The following is a 25,523-nucleotide window of genomic DNA, read 5'->3' as shown; positions in this document are numbered from 1 at the left end:
TCGTAGGCAGGGTCACTACCCACTAGGCCAAACCGGTCGTCAATGGCTTTTTGATGGCGATGATGCCATTATGGGGCGTAGTCTATCCTTATTGAGAGATGTCAAAAAGTGAAAAGTAACCTTTGCAAAAAATCATTTTCAGTGCCAGTTTTACCATAACATAAAATTTTATAATAAATTTAAATACATTGAGAAATTGAAAAAAAAAAACAAAAAAATATCTTTACAGTACATATGGGGCTACTTTATAGCACTAGTGCGAGAAGTAGCATATTACGTTACTGTGTCGAACATTTAGAGGGCCATATGTACTGTAAAACGTTGTACGATACATGTGCGAATAGGTAATTCGCAACTCGTGTCGATTTAAAACACTCCCTTCGGTCGTGTTTTAATTTATCGCCACTCGTTTCGAATTTCCTATTTTTCGCACTTGTATCGTAATGTACTATTTTATTGGCGATATTTACTTAAACTTATATTTCGAAATGAAATGGAATTGAAGGTGTCTTTGACCGAAGCGTTAGCGAAGGCCCATTTTGACTCGGGTTTGCTTTCGTATGTCCTGATGTTCTCCTCTGAAGGTCGCAATTCTCAACCGATTCTCGTGAAATATTGTAACCAGGTTCAGTAGTTACATATAATTTTTCTAACGTTTCGTAATTACCTAACGAAGTATTTTTTGTATTTATATTTTTTAAGCTTATCAATCTTCTTGCGAGGTCTATAGCTAGGTCACAGAGCCATGAGTTATAGGTCTTTGGGCTACTAGTACTAGAAGATTGTTTTTAATGTAAAGGTAAAATAAAGTTGTATTTATAGGTGGCACAGGCGATGTACGAGGACTGTATTCGCGGCTTCCTAAAGCATTCGGCCGTTGTGCTGGTCACACACCACGCGCACTACGCGCGCCACGCTGACAACGTGTGCGTCATGCGTTCTGGAAAGGTAATACTAACAATGCATTTTATATTCTTTATCACATCACAATTACACAACACTCACCATAACTTGTAAGTTAGTTAGTAATTAGTTGTAAGTTTCTTCTCAGTTTATCAATCTGTTCTTAACTAAATTAACTTAACTTATTTATTCCTCGTATACTAAGTCTTACCAATTATATAATACTTAAAATAGGTCTGTGTAATATCTACAAATGTCAACTGCATCCTAGGAGCCAAGTCACAGGCATAGCCTAGTTTGGGATCCACTTGTATTCATGTGTCGGGAAGATTGTTTCAAAAATACAAAATTCAAAAATTTATTCTGCAAGTAGGCCTCAAGGGCTCTTTTACAAGTCAATACAACATTTATAGTAACATCATATAGTGACATGAAAAATACATAACAACATTTATAAATACAACAGCCAATACCTGGGTAAACATTACATTATAATAATCTTAAAATAAATAATTACTACAATACAATAGAGATGTATAGTCTCTATGGTTAAAAACACATTAAATCTGGAGATGTAAAAGGTCCCCATGTCAGAGTACTTTTTAGTATTTTTTGTTGTGAAAATTTGAACTGTCACGGTTCATGAGATAAAGCCTGGTGACAGATGGATAGACAGACGAATACGGACGGACAGACAGACGGATACCCTTTGGGTACTGAACCCTAAAAAGGATGGTTAGTAGTTTTCGCAGAAAATTGCTAACTTTCCTAACAAGTATAATCAACTATTCTTTATAAAAGGTTAAAACGATTTTAATAGGTATTTATAGGTATATGTGTAAACTTGTTTTTATTATGATATTTGTAAACTTTTTAGAAACAATTTAAAATATCATTAGGAAAATAACCGACTAAAAAACTAATCAATTTTGATTAATCAAATAACCTTAATATGCATGACATTATTCATAATGTCAATTAAATAAAGGTTAAATGATTACTTGAATAACGTAATGAATATATGTTAAATTATTAATGAATATAATACATATGTTAAATTTGTTAAATATCAAAAAGTGGCGCCATCTTACCGGGCACAACCTAAAGGTTATGGCGCCATCGCTCGAAACGTTGGTGCATACCTTTGGCCTTTGATCTATTAGATGGCGCCACTTTTTGATATTTAACAATTTTAATACATATCATTAAAAGAATGAAGCGTTTTGGTAGGCTTTGATGATTTCAGAATCAAATGGAGTTCTTATAGTTTTAACAATGTATCGATAAATGGCAGTAAATTTATGAGGATATAATGTTTTCTTTGACAAAACACCTCTATTTCAAATACTCTTTGATGTTATTAATTATTCCTCATTTTCTATTAAATATTTTTTTAAACAAACTTATATTATTTAGATTGTAGCACAAGGCACGTACCACGAACTCCAAAATGGCGTGCAAGAGTTCAACGCCCTCATCGAAATGGGGGAGAAGATAGAAGAGAAAAAACAGAAGGAGAAGATAGTCTATGAGAACCAGGACAGTGTGGTACGTTGCTGTTTCATTTACCCTGATTTTTATTGTATTTCTTCTGATTACTTTATGTACGATTCCCACATTTTTAATGTGCCTACCAAGGCTCAGAACCGGTCTATAAAATACTGGTTTATTCCGGTTTCCCTCCAAACTTTTATAAGAACGTGAACGTTTTAAGAACTTTATATTTAAAAAACCGGTTTATTCGACGAGTAACGAAACGGCCGGTCGGCCTGATCGTGTAAACAAACCGGTTTTTATCGCTCTAAACCGGTTAATTTGACAAGAACTGTTCTCATAAAAACCGGTTTAAAAATAACAGTTTTTCGAGCGAAACCGAAATTAAAAGGTTTTGCGCCAAGTACATGATAACGGTTTGCGGTTTCCGAGCCTTGGTGCCTGTACAGTAGGCGATGGAGTCCGTCCGAAACCGGTCACGTCCGTACAAATGTGAAATATGCGCCGACTCTGCCCGTTCGGTGGAAAAAATTGTTGAAGAGGCTAGAAAGTGATGGAAAAGTAGTAAGTTTGTTCATTTAAAAAGATTCCACTTCCACAGTCACTTTCTAGCGTTAGCACTGAATTTATTAGAATAAGCATTATCATCAATGACCTAATGAACTTGACGCGCTGAGATTGGTTGGGTGTCAACCAGTCAGTGAATGGAAATAAAAGCGTAGTAGTCGTAGTACGAGTACAGTCGCCATCAGATATATAGGAGCGGCCAAAGCGTTCACAAATATCTGAACACGACTCTATTTTCAAGGTGTTAGAGTTGTGCATATTTTCGAGCACCTCGGCCGCTCCTATATATCTGATGGCGGACGGACATGGATTGTTGGACTGTTGGTTCAGGTTGAGCGCTACTTTCTAGTGAAGTTTTAGACCGTCTATTGCCTCATTTTCGCGCAGTGCCGTGAAAATAAATCTGTCTTTATTGTTTATAACTCATATTAACCATATTAAGACAACATAAACAAATGGATACAGTTAGAGACCAAGCTAAGTTGGCAGCGATTTTGATAGCCCAGGCGGTGCAAGTGTTATTTAAACGTCATAATAAAATAAAATAAAAAATATTATACGACATTATTACACAAATTGACTAAGTCCCACAGTAAGCTCAATAAGGCTCGTGTTGAGGGTACTTAGACAACGATATATATAAATATATATAAATACTTAAATACTTAGAAAACACCCATGACTCAGGAACAAATATCCATGCTCATCACACGAATAAATGCCCTTACCAGGATTTGAACCCGGGACCATCAGCTTTGTAGGCAGGGTCACTACCCACTAGGCCAAACCCGTCGTCAAAATATAATAGAATAGAGAGAATATTAAACGTCAAACTTCTATGACAGTCACATAAAAAAAGAGTACAACAGGCGGACTTAATGCCACTATAGGCATTCTCTACCACTGGAGAATGCAATAAAGTTAAAAATAAATAATCTCTTAGAAGTTTTAGGTTTCGCTGCCAACTTAGCTTGGTCTAACTCTAATGCTTCATGACCCTTCTACGTCAAGCAGTTAAATTATCAATTAAATAGGTTAATGCAATTGTTTACAATCATACGAAACAATTAAATTTCCATATGAATGAATAACGTCGAAAATTAGATTTGATTGGTCAAGATCGAATCTACGGTTCCCGACCAATCTGTTTTTTTTTCCCACACATACAATTATCATTACAGGCTGAACCCAATGCGATAATGCATTAGCATAGCAACAAATTAAATATACAATTTTATACGTATCTCCAGTCAAATTGCACGTAATCTGTTTTGTGTGTAAGAGGTTTTATTTGAGATTAAAAGCGTTAGTCAAACGAGAATAAAGAATTTATTACTATTGGGGTTTTATGGGCCTTTGAGTGCCACATCGACCAATCAGTGATTTATTGTGACGGCTTTTTAAAGTTCATTACTAATGCCCGTGGAATGCAGGATGTTCTAGATTCTTTCGGCCGTAATGTTCTGTACCTCATAGGGTTGCAATACATGCCGCCCTAAGTGGGTACTTCTTTTTGACATTAGTGGTCCACAGGAACAGAGAATGTGCATTGCAGTCTCCTCTGACTCCTAGCAGAACCTGCATGTCGCAATAAAAAAGAATCATTTTTTTAAAATAAATACAAATACGTTTATTTCATTTCTTTTTACAGCAGTTTTTAGGTATAAATGTTAGGTAGGTAAGTAGTCCATCTTAGGTACAAAGTGTAGGTAAGTATTTATCTCAACAATGTGCAACTATTTGATTGTGTAAGTAATGAAAAATTTTGACGACCGGTTTGGCCTAGTGGGTAGTGACCCTGCCTATGAAGCTGATGGTCCCGGGTTCAAATCCTGTTAAATCCTGTGCTCATCACACAAATTTATTTGTGTGATGAGCACGGATATTTCTTCTTGAGTCATGGGTGTTTTCTATGTATTTAAGTATTTATAAATATTTATATATTATATATATCGTTGTCTAAGTACCCTCAACACAAGCCTTATTGAGCTTACTGTGGGACTTATTCAATTTCATCGTCATTTCATCGTAGACCGCATCATCACTTACCATCAGGTGAGATCGTGGTCAAACGCCTGCCTATCTTTATATAAAAAAAATGTGTAATAATGTCCTACAATATTTAAAAAAAAAAGGTGCGGGTACAGCTTGCTGGATTTAAACCCGCCCTTGGTCAGGTAATTGGACAGGTTTGGACATTTAGTGAATTATACAATTGAGAAAAAAATTTGAACATTAAGTAGGTAACAAGAGTTTTTACGGGACACTGGAACAGAATAATAAATAACATGAAGTTAGTATTTACCTAAAAGTTAACTTTATGAACGCATCCCTCTCCGGGCTGGTAACGTGTATATCCTGGAATTCCTTTTGATGATTATATACAACTTTTTAAGCCTAGATTTGAACTGTTGGATATTTTTCGAAGGTTTACAACTGTGTACTTGGCGGTGAAAATTTAAGACCGGAATGCAAAAGAAGTGTACGTTATATAAAATTGACTTTGGTAGTTTATTCGTTTGTTAATAATCGTATCATATTATACACTATATTATATTTGATTAATTAGCTATATCTGTATCGATTAAAAAGTAGATTGCTATAAATATTATAAAATGTCATTAGTTTATAATAGTTACAACGTAACTGTTTGCGTAATTGAAATTCTCCATTCAGGTCCATTTTGGTATTAATTAGATAGGGTATTGAATTTTATTTTTTATAATTACTTATTTTATTTAGAAGTAGATCGGACGGAAATTGGTATTCTATTTCTAATTAACTCCTCTAATTGGTTGACTGGTAGAGAATGCCTTAAGGCATTAACTCCGCCATTTATAATATTACATATTAATCGTTTTTCTCACCAGGAACACAGCCACAAGTTGCGATCGCAGCGCTCCATGTCCGAGGCGTCTCAGCTGTCTTTCAATCTCGATTTGGACAACTATTTGGACCCGACTTACGAAGGTATTGTTTTTTAATGATGTAAGAGGAGGGAAGCTGATGGTCCCGGGTTCAAATCCTGGTAAGGGCATGTATTTGTGTGATGAGCATGGATATTTATTCCTGAGTCATGGGTGTTTTCTATGTATTTAAGTATATATAAATATTTATATATTATATATATCGCTGTCTAAGTACCCTCAGCCCAAGCCTTATTGAGCTTATTGTGGGATATTAAGAAAAAAATTTGATGTGGCTATTCATTGAAAAACGCTTTTAAAAATCAGAAACTATTACTTATGAAAGTAAAAAAATGTAAAACTTCGTATATCATTTATAAATGTTACATATTTGCCGTGATTTATTTTTAAAAAGTGTTTTTCAATAAAAAGACATATCAAAATCGCTTACCTTCTTTTTAATGATAAAAAACGGACTAATCGCCTGATGGTAAGTAATTAGTTAATTACCGATCGCCCATGGACACAAAATATTATTTAACTATAGAGTTTTACTCTATACTATTTCCCCCTTAATCATAAACGTCTACTAAAGTTGACAAGCCGCTAATAATCGTTTGTCGCTTTCCATCATACTAATACATCGGAAAGGGACAAACGATTATTAACGGCTTGTCAATTTTAGTAGACGTTTATGAATAAGGGGGTGTATCTTTAGGTATTTAAATAAAAGTAAACAATTTGTACATTTTCGGGTAGTTATAACATTTATTTGTTAACCAACCAAATACAAAACCACCTTGATATGTCACTGAACGAGCTGACTTTAACCTACATTATTTGATCATGTAATGTTTTCATCTACCCTCAAGTGGCTTAAAGAATTTGAGGGTAGATTTTGTTTACTTTTATTTAAATACCTAATGATACAGAATATAATTGATGGTTATGCCTTAAGAATTATGAGTTTCGAGTCATTTTGAGTTACGATTATAATTAGACTTATATATATTCTTAAACGCCTGTTAAGTCTAACCAGGTCTTTATAATTATTCGTCCTTATTTGTCTTTTGACATTTGTGTTTGTTAGAAAAAAACAAAAGTTAACACGGCTTTGGTATGTTTTGTGAATAAGGGAGATAGATAAATACGCTCGAAAACAGGGGCGTATTTACCCTAGGGCCAAGGGGGCCATGTTCCGGGGCGGCAGGGTGCGAAGGACGGAGCAGGCACGACGTTTCCAGACCACGCCGAAAAAAATGAATTTGTGCTCATTACATAGGGCGGCTGAAGCCCGGGGCTCTAAATATTAAAATAAACCTATGCTCGATAGACATAACCCTCCTTAAAACATATTTTTAATGGTTACGTTTTGATAAGTTTCATTTCTCCACCACCTAAAGGTTGTCTGGAAGAGATCGCTTTGTAGCGATAAGGCCGCCTGTTGTTTACCTCTATCTTCATGTATTATATGTGTTTCCATGTACAGTTTTTCAGAGGTTGTGCAATAAAGAGGATTTGTATTGTATCGTAATAACTTTTTTTTAGGAGAAGCCCAGCACAAAGGATCTGTGGATAACGGCGTCTACATAGCGTACATAAAGAGTGGCGGCACCAAATGGTCGATGGCCTTAATGTTCACCTGCTTTCTACTGGCCCAAGTGTTCTACTCGTCTACTGACATATGGCTTAAGGAATGGTTAGTGTCATTAATTCATTATTTAATTATGCGGCGTATATAAAGAGCGACAATTTTTTTTTTGAAATTTTTATTTATGATCACAAAAAAATTATACTGACATATGGCTTAAGGCAGGGGTTCTCAATCTTTTTCAATCTGCCCTGACCTAGCCAGTTTTCTAATCGTCTACTGACATATAATTGATTCGGCGTAGAGTGACGAGTAAGAGTGACGGCATAATGTTCACATGTTTTCTAGTGGCGCAAGGCTTCTACTCATCTACTGACATATAGCTCAAGGAATGGTTAGTTTCATTCTTTTATTCATTCATTCATTTTAACAAAGTATATTTTTATATTCGTTCAAGTTAGGTTATAAAAAAGTACAATATTGATTAAAATTGAAAATGGTTAATTATCCCAATATTGTTACGTCCGTATACAAAATAGGGGGAGAAAATGGCAAGCAAATAGATCGCAAGAGTACTACTCGTCTATTGAACTGACATATGGCTGTAGGAATGGTTAGTTAAATTATTTAATTGAATCATTGATTTACTCGCCGTATATAAGGAGCAGCAATTTGTTTAAGTTGATTAAAATTATATATGGTAAGATATTTAATTCAATCGTTAATTAATGTATTAAATTCATGTCGATTCATGTTCAAATTAATTGTGATAAATATTATGGTTAGTTATTTTATAAATTTATCAATCAATCAAGTCATCATTTTTTAGGGTTCCCTACCCAAAGGGTCGAACCTACCTATACTGAGACCCTATTACTGAGACTTTGCTGTCCGTCCGTCTGTCCGTCTGTCACCAGGCTGTGTCTCATGAATCGTGATAGCTAGACAGTTGAAATTTTCACAGATGATGTATTTCTGTTGCCGCTATAACAACAAATACTAAAAACAGAATAAAATAAATATTTAACGGGGGCTCCCATAGAACTAACATAATTATTTTGCCGTTTTTATAAATAATGGTACGGAACCCTTCGTGCGCGAGTCCCACTCGCACTTGTTTTACCACTACATGTGGTACATTTATTCAACAGAACAAGGTTCTATTGTGTTGGAGGCTGTGATTTGCTTTCATTTTAATCTAAGAATATTTTATTGTGTTAATATCAATAAATTAAATCAAATGTTGTGTAAAATAGGTCTATATCGTCAGTTGACAACCAAAACTCACTCATTACTACTACAACTTCAGAGCCATTGTGAATCGTACTAGTAATAACACAAGGTTGATTTTTGATTATAATTTTTTTTCAATTAGTGAATTTTTGTTGTCTACAGACGATATTATCTATTTGTTTTCATATTTGTTTGACATAATTATTGAAAGTCATAATGTTATGATTGTCAGGTTATCATTAGTCATAATTCTGAAAACATTCCTTCTCAGGATTTTCGTAAGGTTATCCTATGTATTAACCGTGGAGACTATACGTCTCTGTAATATTGTATAATATTCTTGACTTGGTACATACTAGTTATGTATTCTGTAGCATTAGTTTATGAGACTGCCAGTTTAACAGTCCAGACGCGGTTTATTTATTTAGTATAAATTTTATTTTGACACTTGGAGACACTTTACACCTCCAAATCTTATTAGTATTAGTACTCTGACATCGAGGACCTTTTACATCTCCAGATTTAATGTATTTTTAACCATAGATACTATACATCTCTATTGTATTGTAGTAATTATTTATTTTAAGTTTATTATAATGTAATGTTTACCCAGGTATTGGCTGTTGTATTTATAAATGTTGTTATGTATTTTTCATGTCACTATATGATGTTACTATAATGTTTTACTGACTTGTAAAAGAGCCCTTGAGGCCTACTTGCAGAATAAATTTTTGAATTTTGAATTTATAGATAGGTTAGGTTAGGTTTGTTTTGTGGCAATCCTGAAAAGTTACACGTTACTGAGAGGGTCTCTATTGTTTCCCATAAAGTTTTAAGTCATAATGTATTGTTTGTCCGCATTTTCGTTAGTCATAATTTGGTTTTTCTCAGAAACGCGTTACTTTTCAGGATGGCCATTAAACAAACCTAACCTAACCTAAACTATCTATAGGATAACCTTACGAAACTCCTGAGAAGTTAACGGTTTCAAAGTTATGACTAATGATAATCTGACAATCATTACATTATGACTTTCAATAATTATGTCAAACAAAGGGATCCGTGACTTAAACCTTTATAGGAAACAATAGAGACCCGTTTTCACTGTTTATATTATTCACAGGGTAAATATGGAAGAGGCTAATAGCGCAGCGGTCGCAGCCGCCAAAAACCAAACACCACCTTTATCTACACCAGGTATGTACATTATATTTAGTACATTATTATTAAACCAAAGACCTAGATTACTAAGGACGTAGTTTCGCTAAGACACAACTAGGATTCCATCATCCACCAATTTCCTAGTCTTCTTCTTCCTCGCGTTGTCCCGGCATTTTGCCACGGCCCATGGGAGCCTGGGGTCCGCTTGACAACTAATCCCAAGATTTGGCGTAGGCACTAGTTTTTACGAAAGCGACTGCCATCTGACCTTCCAACCCAGAGGGTAAACTAGGCCTTGTTGGGATTAGTCCGGTTTCCTCACGATGTTTTCCTTCACCGAAAAGCGACTGGTTAATATCAAATTATATTTCGTACATAAGTTCCGAAAAACTCATTGGTACCCGCGACCTCCGGATTGCAAGTCGCACGCTCTTACCGCTAGGCCACCAGCGCTTCACCAATTTCCTAGTATTTACGCGTGACACACACATTGACTTACCATTATTTGCAATGCATGAGTGAATTGAGAGATCTCTCGATAGAGCCTGAAGGCTTCCTTATTGAATTTTTGTTAAATTATTCTATATTTTCTTTAAGCATATTTATTAATATAAATATCAAAGGCGGCGATAAATGTGTACATAGAAATATTGAAATTTTTTGACGATAAACTTAATTTTGGACCCGGGCACGTCCTTAAACTACGTCCAAAAGAGAGGCATTGTGAATGTCATCTCGCTTTGTGTGGTAGGGCACAGCCAGTGGATGTCATTCCAGATCTAGAGCAGAGCCCAACTGGGGAAGTACCTCCATCTTACAGAAAACCGCAGCCAAATAACACTAGACCCTACTCATAGTGTTGTGTTCCTGCTGGTGAGCAAGGTTGCCAGAGCTTAACGAGGGTGCGGAGTATTAGAGTCGGCAACGCGCATGTAACACCCCTGGAGTTGCAGGCGTCCATAGTCTATGGTGACATAGGGTATGGTGGCGGGCCGTATGCTTGTTTGCTACCGACGTAGTATTCAAAAAAGTTTTTTTTGTTTCTATTTCAGAATTCACCGAAGTATCCGGCAACATATTCCACCTAACCCGCAACCAATGTGTGTACGTGTACGCAAGTCTCATCGGAATCTGCATATTCTTTACTTGGAATAAGTTGGTGCTCTTCTACAACACTTGTATACGCGCGTCTATCACACTGCACGACACCATGTTCAGGTTACTTTTTACCCTAATATCAATCCACCAATCAATCAGTCAATCAATCATTCAATCAATCAATCATCAATTAATCCAATCAATCAATTGATAAAAAAGCACCCCTCTACTCTATCTACCCAGGCCGGAGATCTCCGTCCAGTATTTTGCGCCCCATTTTTGTTACGTATGGAGATCTTCGGCCATTTTAACCCCAGTTGAAAAGAAGTTTTATTAAAATCGAAATAAAGCTGCTTTTTGACTGCAAATTTTCTTAAGTGCAAAAAAAAAAAAACCATCGTAACAAATCTGGGGCGGCCCGAGTGGGTGGGGAGCGGAAGACAAGAACAACTAACGATTGCCCGGTAACGATCTCCGGCCTGGATAAATACAAGGGTCCTTTTTTTTTGAGAGCTTGGTAGACGACTATTGCTGTCACCTTTGGGCAGGAGCACCTGCATGCCAGCTTGGACCATTCGACTCAGTCTAAAGGCGCGCTGTACGAATCGTCGACGATCCCAAACTCACAAGCGGTATTGAACCTTTAAGTCTAAGGAGAGACTTTGCCTCCTTGTGTGTGTTCTACCGCTTGTACAATGGGCTGTGCTTTGAAGAATTTTTTGACATGATGCCCACGGCTACTTTCTATCACCGCACCGCCCGCCGTCGGCAGGGTGTTCATCCTCACACCCTAGAACCTAAATGGTCACGCACTGTGCGGTTTAAGAGGAATTTCCTCCCGCGGACGCTCCGGCTGTGGAATGAGCTTCCTGCCGAGGTTTTCCCGAGGGGCTACAGTATGGGAATCTTCAAAAAAGGAGTGTACAGGTTTTTAAAGGATCGGCAACGCGCATGTATTATCTCTGGTGTTGCAGGCGTCCATAGGCTACGGTGACTGCTTACCATCAGGCGGGCCGTATGCATGTTTGCCACCGACGTGGTAAAAAAAACGACAGATTAATACGATATTAATAATGACGTTGTTTTCAAAATAATTTAAAAAATAGTTTCTCAACTCATTGAAATGATTCAAATTAATCTAATACAATAACGTATTTTTTCAGGGGAGTAACCAACGCACCAATGTGGTTCTTTCACCACAACCCCTCCGGCCGCATCCTGAATAGGTTCTCTAAGGACATGGGGCAGGTTGATACACTGCTGCCGGTGGCGTTGGTCGACTGTCTTGGGGTAAGTTCAGAAAAACCTAAAAGCTATAATAATTTTACGGCTTTATTAATCAATTTTTCAGTGCTTGAGAATGCAGATAGCAGATGTAGGTTTTTTTTATACTACGTCGGTGGTAAACAAGCATAGGGCCCGCCTGATGGTAAGCAGTCTCCGTAGCCTATGTACGCCGGCAACTCCAAAGGAGTTACATGCGCGTTGCCGGCCCTAACACTCCGCACTCGTTGAGCTTTTAGTTCTAGATGTGTATTCTGATTGTAATAACAGGTTTTGAATTGGATCTGGATTTGTAATGAATATGATCAGATAAAAGTTACGTTTTTGGTGGAACGCCTATAGTTCTTCTAGTTGTAGGTTTAACTCGCATATTTACTATAAGTGAGTAAAATAAGTGTGAGTAGAAATATTGTTTCGTTTAAAAGTAAAGTTTTTTATTACATCTGGTATTTTAAAACCAGGGTTTCTGCTCGAGAATTCTCGAGTCGAGAATAGGCTACATGACAATTTTTAGGGTTCCGTACCCAAAGGGACCCTATTACTAAGACTCCGCTGTCCGTCCGTCCGTCCGTCCGTCCGTCTGTCACCAGGCTGTATCTCATGAACCGTGATAGCTAGACAGTTGAAATTTTCACAGATGATGTATTTCTGTTGCCGCTATAACAACAAATACTAAAAAGTACGTAACCCTCGGTGGGCGAGTCCGACTCGCACATGTCCGGTTTTTATTAATGGTATCAATCGTTCAGGTTCGTTTTTAGAATCAAATGTCTACCATATATGGGACCCATTGCATTAAAGCAATACAAAAGTCAGAAATGATAGTCAAAGTCCGACAGTCGTACTTCACTCGCGAAACGCTCCCAACAAAACGATAAGCAAACGTGACGTCACGGTCACCAAGAGACCAGCTTGAAGTATGAAAAAAATTAAAATTGCGATTTTGTCGGTTAAATATTGCGTTTATGTATATATTTGGTATACAACAAACCTTCTTGATAAAGTGAATATATTCGGAGATAATCGCTGCGAAAGAAAAAAAATGTGTCCCCCCCTCTAACTTTTGAACCATAGGTCAAAAAATATGAAAAAAATCGTGGAAGTAGAGCTTAAGAAAGACATTAATTGAAAACTATAGCGGACATGATCAGTTTAGCTGTTTTTGAGTTATCGCAAAAAAAATCCCCTTCATAGTAAAAAGACGTACTATCCACACTTCATCCTTTGGTTAATAATCTACTATACTTTAAGCTCCAGTTTAGCTTATTGTGACGGAAGAGTAACTACGGAACCCCCTACTCTGAGCATGGCCCGATATGCTCTTGGCCGATTTTTTTTGGATATAATGTAAGGAATCGAATGGTACCCTTACTTTATTCCTTTTGCTATCTATTTTACTAGATTTTGTAATAAAATTCAACACGTGTCATCCCTGTTATTTTCATTATTGATTTGTTGACTATTAAGTGCAATTTATGGCAATTAAAAATGTATCATTTGTTTGATTATTGATCTCACCTACGACTCCTATGGGTCTTATATGTAATAAAGCAAAAAAATTAAAATAACATTTTTTTTATACTACGTCGGTGGCAAACAAGCATACGGCCCGCCTGATGGTAAGCAGTCTCCGCAGCCTATGTAAGCCTGCAACTCCAGAGAAGTTACATGCGCGTTGCCGACCCTAACCCCGCCCCCCCCTCGTTGAGCTCTGGCAACTTTACTCACCGGCAGGAACACAACACTATGAGTAACATGGTGTTTTATAGAAAATTCAAAATTTCTCGATATACTTACGGGAGAAACTCGGGTCGAGAATTCCCGTGCCTCGAGAAATAATAAAGATCGAGAAACCAGAAAGCCTATTTAAAACCAAACTATGACGGGATTTAATAATCTAACTCACTTACTGTAAGTCACTAAATCACTTACTGTGAGACTGTGTGAATGTGTATGCTCAGCAGTGGGCGATAAAAGGCTGATATGATGATGATGATGATGTGTGAATATGTTGAAGAATGTTTTGTACACCTTGACATACTCGTATATAAGTGTGTTCATTGATAGTGCAAGTGTGATTGGTGTAAATTGTTCTTATAAATAAATAAATAAATCAATAATAAAAATCTAAAATTTTGAAATCTTGCTAGACGTATCCACGCGCGTCAACGCCACCTGGTAGCCTGAATGGGAATTAATAACTTGTCATGACCACATCAAGCTTTTAAAACTTGACTCCAGTGCTGCCACCTATACTGGGTGATTTTGGGGTCGTGATCCTAAATGTCAAAAATTCAAAGAAGGTTTTCGATGGGACCAATATGAAAATCGTGAAAAAAATTGGATCCTTCGTTTCGTCTACATCGGGCCCTCAAGGTGTTCATTCGATTTTATTCGCCATTTATTAATTAGTCCCATAGGGAAATTTGTTTAGTATCACTATCTTAACAAGTTTTTCTCAAAATCACCCAGATCACGAATGTCCGAATCAAAATCACGCACGCTCCTTATTAAAAACTGATTGATTATTTCAGTTCTTCCTCGAAGTGGTCTCCATCCTAGTAGTGGTGTGTCTCGTCAACTGGTGGCTGTTGCTGCCCACCGGCGTCGTGGCTGGCCTGCTGTTCCTGCTGCGGAGCCTGTTCCTTAGCACCAGTAGGGAGCTCAAGAGGATAGAGGCTATAGGTGAGTCATCCTAGTAGTGTGTCTCGTCAACTGGTGGCTGTTGCTGCCCACCGGCGTCGTGGCTGGCCTGCTGTTCCTGCTGCGGAGCCTGTTCCTTAGCACCAGTAGGGAGCTCAAGAGGATAGAGGCTATAGGTGAGTCATCCTAGTAGTGTGTCTCGTCAACTGGTGGCTGTTGCTGCCCACCGGCGTCGTGGCTGGCCTGCTGTTCCTGCTGCGGAGCCTGTTCCTTAGCACCAGTAGGCAGCTCAAGAGGATAGAGGCTATAGGTGAGTCATCCTAGTAGTGTGTCTCGTCAACTGGTGGCTGTTGCTGCCCACCGGCGTCGTGGCTGGCCTGCTGTTCCTGCTGCGGAGCCTGTTCCTTAGCACCAGTAGGCAGCTCAAGAGGATAGAGGCTATAGGTGAGTCATCCTAGTAGTGTGTCTCGTCAACTGGTGGCTGTTGCTGCCCACCGGCGTCGTGGCTGGCCTGCTGTTCCTGCTGCAGAGCCTGTTCCTTAGCACCAGTAGGGAGCTCAAGAGGATAGAGGCTATAGGTGAGTCATCCTAGTAGTGTGTCTCGTCAACTGGTGGCTGTTGCTGCCCACCGGCGTCGTGGCTGGCCTGCTGTTCCTGCTGCGGAGCCTGTTCCTTAGCACCAATAGGGAGCTCAAGAGGATAGAGGCTATAGGTGAGTCATCCTAGTAGTGTGTCTCGTCAACTGGTGGCTGTTGCTGCCCACCGGCGTCGTGGCTGGCCTGCTGTTCCTGCTGCGGAGCCTGTTCCTTAGCACCAGTAGGGAGCTCAAGAGGATAGAGGCTATAGGTGAGTCATCCTAGTAGTGGTGTGTCTCGTCAACTGGTGGCTGTTGCTGCCCACCGGCGTCGTGGCTGGCCTGCTGTTCCTGCTGCGGAGCCTGTTCCTTAGCACCAGTAGGGAGCTCAAGAGGATAGAAGCTTTAGGTGAGTCGTTCATACATTCAATTCATTCGCTCACCTATCCATCAATTCCTCAATCCTTCAATTAATCAATCCATCTGTTATTTACTCATTTGTTCATTCATTCATCAATTTATCAATCAGTCCATCTATCTATCAGTCCATCAGTTCATTCATTGAATCTACCATCTATCCATCCAACCTGGTTCCCAGCATTAATATGAAGGTAACAGTAATTTGTCTTACTGATGAACGCCTGATAAAAGTTTCATAGCAATAGTACTTAGGTGAAATGTTGCTTTTATGTTTCTTAAGGCGTTTATTTTTTTGTCTTACCGTTTTACCGTTGATGTATTTAAACCAGCAAATCTTTTAAACCACTAAAGGATATCGAAACTTGAATTATGCTTAAAAAATATAATAAGTTCAATGTTATTTGTTCGAAACTCCCAAGCGGCAGTAAGAAAAGCAACTTTACAAGAACAAGGTTATAGTTCAAACTTCGATTTAATGTTGTCCTTTTAAAAGGGCAGCGGGACTTATGGGGTTAAATAGTAAAGTGACGCTATGTATTTTGTAAGTATTTACCTACTTACTGTTATTCTAATGTATTGACAATCCTTATTGGAGCTATAATTTTATTTCATTAGTACTGTCATTATTTTCATTTTTATTTTATTTTGACGATCATGATAGAAATTCTTATATTTTTGACATCAATGCAAATTTATTATGTAATTGTCTTTCATGAAATAAATCTATTGTTTCAGCTCGCAGTCAATCGTTGAACCACACCACGGCTACAGTGGGTGGTCTAGCTACCATCAGATCGACCAAGGAAACCCAGGTCACTCTAGCGCGTGAATTCGATAAGTTACAGGTATTCTTCACTTTTTAACTAAAACCAAAGAGAATTAAAAAGACCAAGAGTGCTCACTCAATACAGCGGTTTTGTTACCAAAAATACTATTATTTTCGTAGTCTACATCTATTGTCAAGTAGTGGAACTCTCAGTACTGCTACTCGACAATAGATGTCGCGGCAAAGAAAAAGTCTAATGCTCAACGATTTTCAGCCAATATTATAACCAGAGTAAGCGTAGGAGTTGAAAATAGAGTTCCGGTTACTCTCCGGTTACTACTCGTGAGCACTCTATTACTTCTTATTTCTCTATGAGTAGCACCATATCTACTGTAAAAGAGGTTATAGAATCTGTTAGAGGTTATAGGTCTCATTTAATTATCTCATTAACAGGATTTTTTTTCCAATTTTGTCCAAAAAACATCATAAAACCTATAATGTTTATATCTAGCTGTAAAAACATCGGAAACTAATGTGTTCGAGATTTATGTAAATATCGAATACATGAAAACACATAATATTTATGTGACATAAATACCTAGGAAACAGGAGCAAAAAATCTCCTTTTGCGGGCTTGATAGTGTTGTGTTCCTGCCGGTGAGTAAGGTTGCCAGAGCTCATCGAGGGGGGGCGGGTTTCGGGTCGGCAACGCGCATGTAACTCCTCTGAGTTGCAGGCGTACATAGGCTACGGAGACTGCTTACCATCAGGTGGGCCGTATGCTTGTTTGCCACCGACGTAGTATTAAAAAAAAAAAGGTAGCTGCTTTCAAGGTCATTACAGCTATCTTTCTGCTGGAGAAGACACGGAAATTCCGACGTTATGACATTTAATGTCAATAAAATCACAAATGGTAATAAAATGGATCAGTTTAAGTTTAAAGTCCGCCATGTGGCACTATTATCACGGTGAAATTGGGAAATGTATTTCGACTTTGCTTAATAGCATCGTCCGCAGACGTTTCTGCATGTTAAAAATATATTTAGTATGGGTCGTAACGGGTGAATTTCCAAAACTCCGGTAGCCGTTTTAAAAGTGTAACGTTCTTACAGTAGATGTCACTAGGGTCCCCTAGACCCATATGGTGGAAAGATTCGTTGGCTACGGATGAGGTATTGGTGGCTCAGTTGGCAGAGCGCTGGAGTATCGATCCAGATGCCGTGAGTTCAAGTTCCTAAAAGTGTAACGTTCTTACAGTAGATGTCACTAGGGTCCCCTAGACTCATATGGTGGAAAGATTCGTTGGCTACGGATGAAGTATTGGTGGCTCAGTTGGCAGAGCGCTGGAGTATCGATCCAGATGCCGTGAGTTCAAGTTCCTAAAAGTGTAACGTTCTTACAGTAGATGTCACTAGGGTCCCCTAGACCCATATGGTGGAAAGATTCGTTGGCTACGGATGAGGTATTGGTGGCTCAGTTGGCAGAGCGCTGGAGTATCGATCCAGATGCCGTGAGTTCAAGTTCCTAAAAGTGTAACGTTCTTACAGTAGATGTCACTAGGGTCCCCTAGACTCATATGGTGGAAAGATTCGTTGGCTACGGATGAGGTATTGGTGGCTCAGTTGGCAGAGCGCTGGAGTATCGATCCAGATGCCGTGAGTTCAAGTTCCTAAAAGTGTAACGTTCTTACAGTAGATGTCACTAGGGTCCCCTAGACCCATATGGTGGAAAGATTCGTTGGCTACGGATGAGGTATTGGTGGCTCAGTTGGCAGAGTGCTGGAGTATCGATCCAGATGCCGTGAGTTCAAGTTCCTAAAAGTGTAACGTTCTTACAGTAGATGTCACTAGGGTCCCCTAGACCCATATGGTGGAAAGATTCGTTGGCTACGGATGAGGTATTGGTGGCTCAGTTGGCAGAGTGCTGGAGTATCGATCCAGATGCCGTGAGTTCAAGTTCCTAAAAGTGTAACGTTCTTACAGTAGATGTCACTAGGGTCCCCTAGACCCATATGGTGGAAAAATTCGTTGTCTACGGATGAGGTATTGGTGGCTCAGTTGGTAGAGCGCTGGAGTATCGATCCAGATGCCGTTAGTTCAAGTTCCACCCAAGGCAGTAATTTTTCTACTTTTAAATTTATTCTAAGCTTATTTTCTCTACAGGACCTTCACAGTTCATCATGGACGCTGGTCCTCAACACGAACAGAGCCTTCGGCTTCTGGATGGACATGGTTTGCTGCCTCTACCTCGCCTTCGTTACTTTCAGCTTCTTCCTGTTTAGCGAAGGTAAGAACGCCTTATAGAAATATCGTAGCAATCATTTTTGGTGTGTGTTGGTAGGATATTGCTATTATATTTTTACGAGGCATTAAGTATAATTTTCGTGTCTACGTTATAATGCCGAAGTAATGTTTAGATTGAGTTTAGAAATAGCTTCATAAATCAAATTTGTGCTTGGTTATGTACACACCGCTGCAAAAGTGCATATCCACTTTGAATTCATTATTTTACAGCTCGCTGTACAATTATATATTATAGTTTGTTACAAGCTTTTATTTAACTTGCTCTGTTAGTATGTATGTAGTTAATGTGTGTCAAATCTTGGAAATTTGACCCACTTCCATATTTTCGATTGAGCTGAAATTGTACTAATTAATAATTTAGTTTGGAGTTTTTAGAACTGTCTCGATGAGTATTAGTTGCCTGTGGAATGAAAAGTACAGTTAGCGATAAAAACATGTACCAGAAATGATTTTACAGTACATAAGGTGCTACTTTACCACACTAGTGCGAAAATTTGCATATTACGTTATTGTATCGACATTTAAAGGGCCATATGTACTGTAAAACGTTGTACGATACATGTGCGAATAGGTATTTTGCAACTCGTGTCGATTTAAAACCTATCTATAGGTATAGTACCCACGCTGTCTAGTAATAATATATTAGATCTTAAATTAAATTAGCTTAACTCATAAAATTATTAGTTGGTAATATTATTGGTTGGTTGGTATGTACAAGGTGCCCGTGAGCATTGCGAGAGATTTTAACGGTGCATTTCTGATGGCAACAGAAGCAAAGAATGTTATATGTGAAATTCGACAAAAAAAATTTTTTTTTCCCTTTTTTTGAACACTAGGAACTCTGAAACTAGCCCTAATCCAGAAAATGTTATATGAAATTTTAGTTTCTAAATATTACCGGGAATGCTTAATTAAAATTTTCTTTTTTCAATTTCATATTCTTCTCATAGTTAAGTTAACTCCAGGTCCATTGCAACAAAATTAATAACTATAATCTATAACGTTTTCGGCACTGTATTGTAATATTTTCTAATGTAACTCTTTTGTAATGACTGTTTGTGCCAAAATAAAGAGAAAAAAATGGCTCGCAATGCTCACGGGCACCTTGTAGTCTTAACGGCCTTTTTTGTCAAAGAAAGCCGGCAAATTCAAGCAATCTGCTTGAGTTGTGTAGTAATAATCATCAGGCCCTGTAACATCTGACAGACGATTTAAATCGTGACATTTGACTCTTGCTCTCGCCAAGCACCTGAATTTACCTATCTTGGTAAGTGAATATGTTTGTAGTAAATATGGTTTTTTTTTTTTTTTCCTTTTACATAGTAAGCGAAAATATTTAGAATTAAATCAATTTTTTTAATATTCGTTAATGAGTCAAACTAAATTACCTGTTGTTTGATGTTCAATCTGAGGAATTTCATTCTATCCATCTCCTTTTTCACCTAGTATATTCATATTTTAAGCAGTGGTGGCCGAGTCGATATGACGTCCGACTTTCAATCCGGAGGTCGCGGGTTCAAATCCTGGCTCGTACCAATTTTTCGGAACTTATGTACGAAATGTACATAATACTTATGTACATAAATATGCTTATGTATGAAGCAGCAGCAACAGCATCCTGGGCCTGTTTGCTTATAGGTTTGACTGCCCCATTTATGATAAATGGAGGCAAATAATGCTCGGCCTTGTGTAAAAATTATGTATTATATTTTGAATTATTAATTTGATTATTTTAATTATTTGGTTATTGTGGAATATTATAATTATTATTGTTGTTATGTATTATCTATTCTAATTTATAATTATTAAGAATTTCATTGTAATTACTTTTTGTATACGAGTAGGTGCTAACATAATTTAAGGAATTGTAACTAACATTTTTCTTTATGGGCCCCGGCCTGAAATAAACGGATATTTAATTTAATTTAATTTAAAACACTCCCTTCGGTCGTGTTTCAATTTATCGCCACTCGTTTCGAATTTCCTATTTTTCGCACTTGTATCGTAATGTACTATTTTTACCAAAAAAATATTATTTTGTAGATACGATCGGAGGCAACGTCGGCTTGGCTATAACGCAGGTTATAGGTTTGGTAGGCATGTGTCAGTACGGCATGCGGCAGACTGCTGAAGTGGAGAATCAGATGACATCGGTGAGTCAACCACACATGTGTATAGTATTAATATAATAAATAAAAGAATTCAGCCAATATACGTCCCACTGCTGGGCACAGGCCTGCTCTCATGTGCTTAAGCTATAGTACCCACGCTGTCTAGTAATAATATATTAGATCTTAAATTAAATTAGCTTAACTCATAAAATTATTAGTTGGTAATATTATTGGTTGGTTGGTATGTACAAGGTGCCCGTGAGCATTGCGAGAGATTTTAACGGTGCATTTCTGATGGCAACAGAAGCAAAGAATGTTATATGTGAAATTCGACAAAAAAAATTTTTTTTTCCCTTTTTTTGAACACTAGGAACTCTGAAACTAGCCCTAATCCAGAAAATGTTATATGAAATTTTAGTTTCTAAATATTACCGGGAATGCTTAATTAAAATTTTCTTTTTTCAATTTCATATTCTTCTCATAGTTAAGTTAACTCCAGGTCCATTGCAACAAAATTAATAACTATAATCTATAACGTTTTCGGCACTGTATTGTAATATTTTCTAATGTAACTCTTTTGTAATGACTGTTTGTGCCAAAATAAAGAGAAAAAAATGGCTCGCAATGCTCACGGGCACCTTGTAGTCTTAACGGCCTTTTTTGTCAAAGAAAGCCGGCAAATTCAAGCAATCTGCTTGAGTTGTGTAGTAATAATCATCAGGCCCTGTAACATCTGACAGACGATTTAAATCGTGACATTTGACTCTTGCTCTCGCCAAGCACCTGAATTTACCTATCTTGGTAAGTGAATATGTTTGTAGTAAATATGGTTTTTTTTTTTTTTTTCCTTTTACATAGTAAGCGAAAATATTTAGAATTAAATCAATTTTTTTAATATTCGTTAATGAGTCTAAACTAAATTACCTGTTGTTTGATGTTCAATCTGAGGAATTTCATTCTATCCATCTCCTTTTTCACCTAGTATATTCATATTTTAAGCAGTGGTGGCCGAGTCGATATGACGTCCGACTTTCAATCCGGAGGTCGCGGGTTCAAATCCTGGCTCGTACCAATTTTTCGGAACTTATGTACGAAATATCATTTGATATTTACCACTAGCTTTTCGGTGAAGGAAAATATCGTGAGGAAACCTGCAATACATCTGCGAAGAAATTCAAAGGTGTATGTGAAGTCCCCAATCCGCATCGGGCTAGCGTGGGGACTATAGCCCGAGCCCTCTCGCACATGAGAGGAGGCCTGTGCCCAGCAGTGGGACGTATATAGGCTGAATTATTTATTTATTTATTATATTCATATTTATTATTAATATTAATACTAAGTATATTAAGGGAATACTTAGAAATATGTACTGGAGTTGACCAAGCTAAGTTGGCAGCGATGATGATAGCCCATTCTGTGCGAGTGTTAAGTAAACGTCATAATTTCATAGGAGATTGACATTTAAAATAACACTTGCACTGTTTGGGCTGAGAAAATCGCTGCGAACTTATCGTGGTCTGACTCTAATTAACAATAAAAAAAACTTTGATTTTAATTGTTGCTTTTTCCATGTCCCAATATTGTTTATACTTATACTTTATTGCACATAAAATTTTAAGTACCAATGGCGGACTTAATGCCTTAAGGCATTTTCTACCAGTCAACCACTGGGTCTAAAAGATTGTTGTGGGTTATTTGTGATATGATTACGATAAATTTTTTTTGGTTAATAATATTATTATTCGTTTGCAGGTGGAAAGAATGTTAGAATATACAAACCTTCAGCCAGAGAAGCCAGTGGAAGTAGACACGAAAGCTTTGAAATCCAACCATCCAACCCTAAACTTCGAGCAATGGCCAGAAAAAGGTACACTTATTTATTTGCCAATTTGTAAAAAAATATATATATATATTCATAAGTTGTGTACATCCTGGACTCATAAATGGTACTTCTTTTTTAGTTCAATTAACCTATTTGCTACCCAGTCGTCTGATTTTGTACCAATGTTGTACTTAAATGGCTGCTGGACAAATTTGGATAATCGAATTTTCATTTTAGTATGTAAACATATAAAAACTGAAACGCTTCAAAAATGTCACTCACAACAGATGTTGAGATTTTCTATGAGCCGACGAACTTTATTTTCAATATCCATTAACTTATAATAAAATTGCAGGTGAAATCGCCTTCGAAGATGTATCCCTAGAATACGAAAAACCCCCTAAAAAGGAAGAACCCCAAAAACCCCATAAAAAGGTCAAAGACGTCGAAGCCCCCAAAGTGGTCGAGGCGAAAGAACTCCCAAGTTATGCTATAAAGGGCGTCAGTTTCGTCGTGAGGCCTGCTGAGAAGGTAGCTGTCGTTGGGAGAACTGGAGCTGGCAAGAGCTCACTCATACAGGCCCTGTTCAGGTAAGATAATACATAAGCGCCTGTATAGAGTATTCGAGCAATGTTTTGCTATTGCAGTTGTTGCTATTCAGTCTATCAGGCGCCACCATTTATGACCAAAGTATTAAGGTATAAATAATCAATGATATATGCGAAAGAACTCTCGATGTATGCAAGGGTGACAGTTTGGTTGTCAAGCCTGCTGATAAGGTAGCTGTCGTTGAGAGGACTGGAGCTGGCAAGAGCTCACTTATACGGCCCCTGTTCAGGTAAGAAAATACATAAGCGCCTGTATAGAGTATTCGAGCAATGTTTCGCTATTGTATTGGTTGCTATTATAAGTATCAGGCGCCACCATCTATGCCCAGAGTATGAAGGTTAAATAATCAATAATATATACGAAAAACTCCCGACGTATGCTAGAAAGGGTGTAAGCTTTGTCGTGAATCCTGCTGAGAAGGCAGCCGTCGTTGGGAGGACTAGAGCTGGCAAGAGCTCACTCATACGGCCCCTGTTCAGGTAAGAAAATACATAAGCGCCTGTATAGAGTATTCGAGCAATGTTTCGCTATTGCAGTTGTTGCTATTCAGTCTATCAGGCGCCACCATTTATGCCCAAAGTATTAAGGTATAAATAATCAATGATATATGCGAAAGAACTCCCGATGTATGCTATAAAGGGTGACAGTTTGGTTGTCAAGCCTGCTGATAAGGTAGCTGTCGTTAAGAGGACTGGAGCTGGCAAGAGCTCACTTATACGGCCCCTGTTCAGGTAAGAAAATACATAAGCGCCTGTATAGAGTATTCGAGCAATGTTTCGCTATTGTATTGGTTGCTATTATAAGTATCAGGCGCCACCATCTATGCCCAGAGTATGAAGGTTAAATAATCAATAATATATACGAAAAACTCCCGACGTATGCTAGAAAGGGTGTAAGCTTTGTCGTGAATCCTGCTGAGAAGGCAGCCGTCGTTGGGAGGACTAGAGCTGGCAAGAGCTCACTCATACGGCCCCTGTTCAGGTAAGAAAATACATAAGCGCCTGTATAGAGTATTCGAGCAATGTTTCGCTATTGCAGTTGTTGCTATGATGTGTATCAGGCGCCACTTTGTATGCCCAAAGTATTAAATAAATAAATACACTCGGCGTCACAATCGCACACCCACGGGTTTTTGATTCAAGCCGTTATAGACCTTATGTTGTTGAAGGTAAAGTATGAGTGTGTGGGTTCATTTTAAAGATAATGTAACCCTTCATTTAAAAAAAAATCAAAAGTTATTAAAGAATAAAAAAAAAAACAACTTTTTAATCAGAAACAAAAATCGTATTCATGCAAAAAAAATCAACAAATTAAAACACAATAAAATCAACAAAAATTGGAACACAAATGGCTAAAACTAAACTTAAAACCTAGTGTTCCCTCCTTTGGCCTTAATTACTGCCACCATGCGAGCCCTCATGGACTTCACGAGCGTTACGATGTGCTCTTGAGGAATAGCTTCCCACTCCTCAATGACGGCATCTCGAAGCTGTTCCAGGGTCGCCGGTGCAGGATCACGTGACCGCACCTTCCGTTTTAGCTGATCCCAAAGGTGTTCGATGGGATTCAGGTCCGGACTCCTTGCTGGCCACTGCATAACGGTGATCCCAACCTGATCAAGGTAGTCCCGAACAATCAACGCTGTGTGGGAGCGGGCGTTATCCTGCATGAATGTGAAGCCGGGACCGACAAATTCGGCGTATGGAACCACATGGTCCTCCAGGATCTCCGTGATGTACCGATGAGCAGTCATGGATCCCTGGCCTCGACCACCACCAGTGCGGGAGACACAGACGAGCTCGGTTTTGCCGGCAAGGGAAATGCCACCCCAGAACATGCAGGATCCTCCTCCGTATCCGACGGTTTCTTCAAGACATGCCCGTGAATAACGTTCCCCTTGCCTCCTGTACACTCTTCTGCGCCTATCGTTGCAGAAAAGACACACCCTGGTCTCATCGGAGAAGAGGACAGCCTTCCACTGGTCGACCGTCCAATCCTTGTGTTCGCGAGCAAACTCACGTCTGATTCACCGATGCTC

At 38.3% G+C, this 25,523-nt stretch overlaps 1 protein-coding gene across 1 annotated transcript in view; it reads left to right on the top strand.

The window, feature by feature from the left end:
- The window catches only part of LOC133533058 (probable multidrug resistance-associated protein lethal(2)03659), a 68,524-nt gene that overhangs the window by 17,622 nt on the left and 25,379 nt on the right, over positions 1 to 25,523 (top strand). The window contains exons 14-26 of the mRNA XM_061871989.1: positions 823 to 948; positions 2,320 to 2,451; positions 5,835 to 5,934; positions 7,419 to 7,569; positions 9,818 to 9,891; positions 10,908 to 11,073; positions 12,117 to 12,243; positions 14,772 to 14,922; positions 16,610 to 16,719; positions 18,803 to 18,926; positions 20,987 to 21,096; positions 22,807 to 22,921; positions 23,232 to 23,466. Coding sequence (XP_061727973.1) covers positions 823 to 948; positions 2,320 to 2,451; positions 5,835 to 5,934; positions 7,419 to 7,569; positions 9,818 to 9,891; positions 10,908 to 11,073; positions 12,117 to 12,243; positions 14,772 to 14,922; positions 16,610 to 16,719; positions 18,803 to 18,926; positions 20,987 to 21,096; positions 22,807 to 22,921; positions 23,232 to 23,466 — 1,721 coding nt within the window. The remainder of the gene's footprint in view (positions 1 to 822; positions 949 to 2,319; positions 2,452 to 5,834; positions 5,935 to 7,418; positions 7,570 to 9,817; positions 9,892 to 10,907; positions 11,074 to 12,116; positions 12,244 to 14,771; positions 14,923 to 16,609; positions 16,720 to 18,802; positions 18,927 to 20,986; positions 21,097 to 22,806; positions 22,922 to 23,231; positions 23,467 to 25,523) is intronic.

The sequence above is a fragment of the Cydia pomonella genome, chromosome 28, assembly GCF_033807575.1.
Source record: "Cydia pomonella isolate Wapato2018A chromosome 28, ilCydPomo1, whole genome shotgun sequence".
NCBI lineage: Eukaryota > Metazoa > Arthropoda > Insecta > Lepidoptera > Tortricidae > Cydia > Cydia pomonella.
Note: the sequence above shows the minus strand (reverse complement) of the source record. Positions and strands in the feature narration are given on the sequence as shown.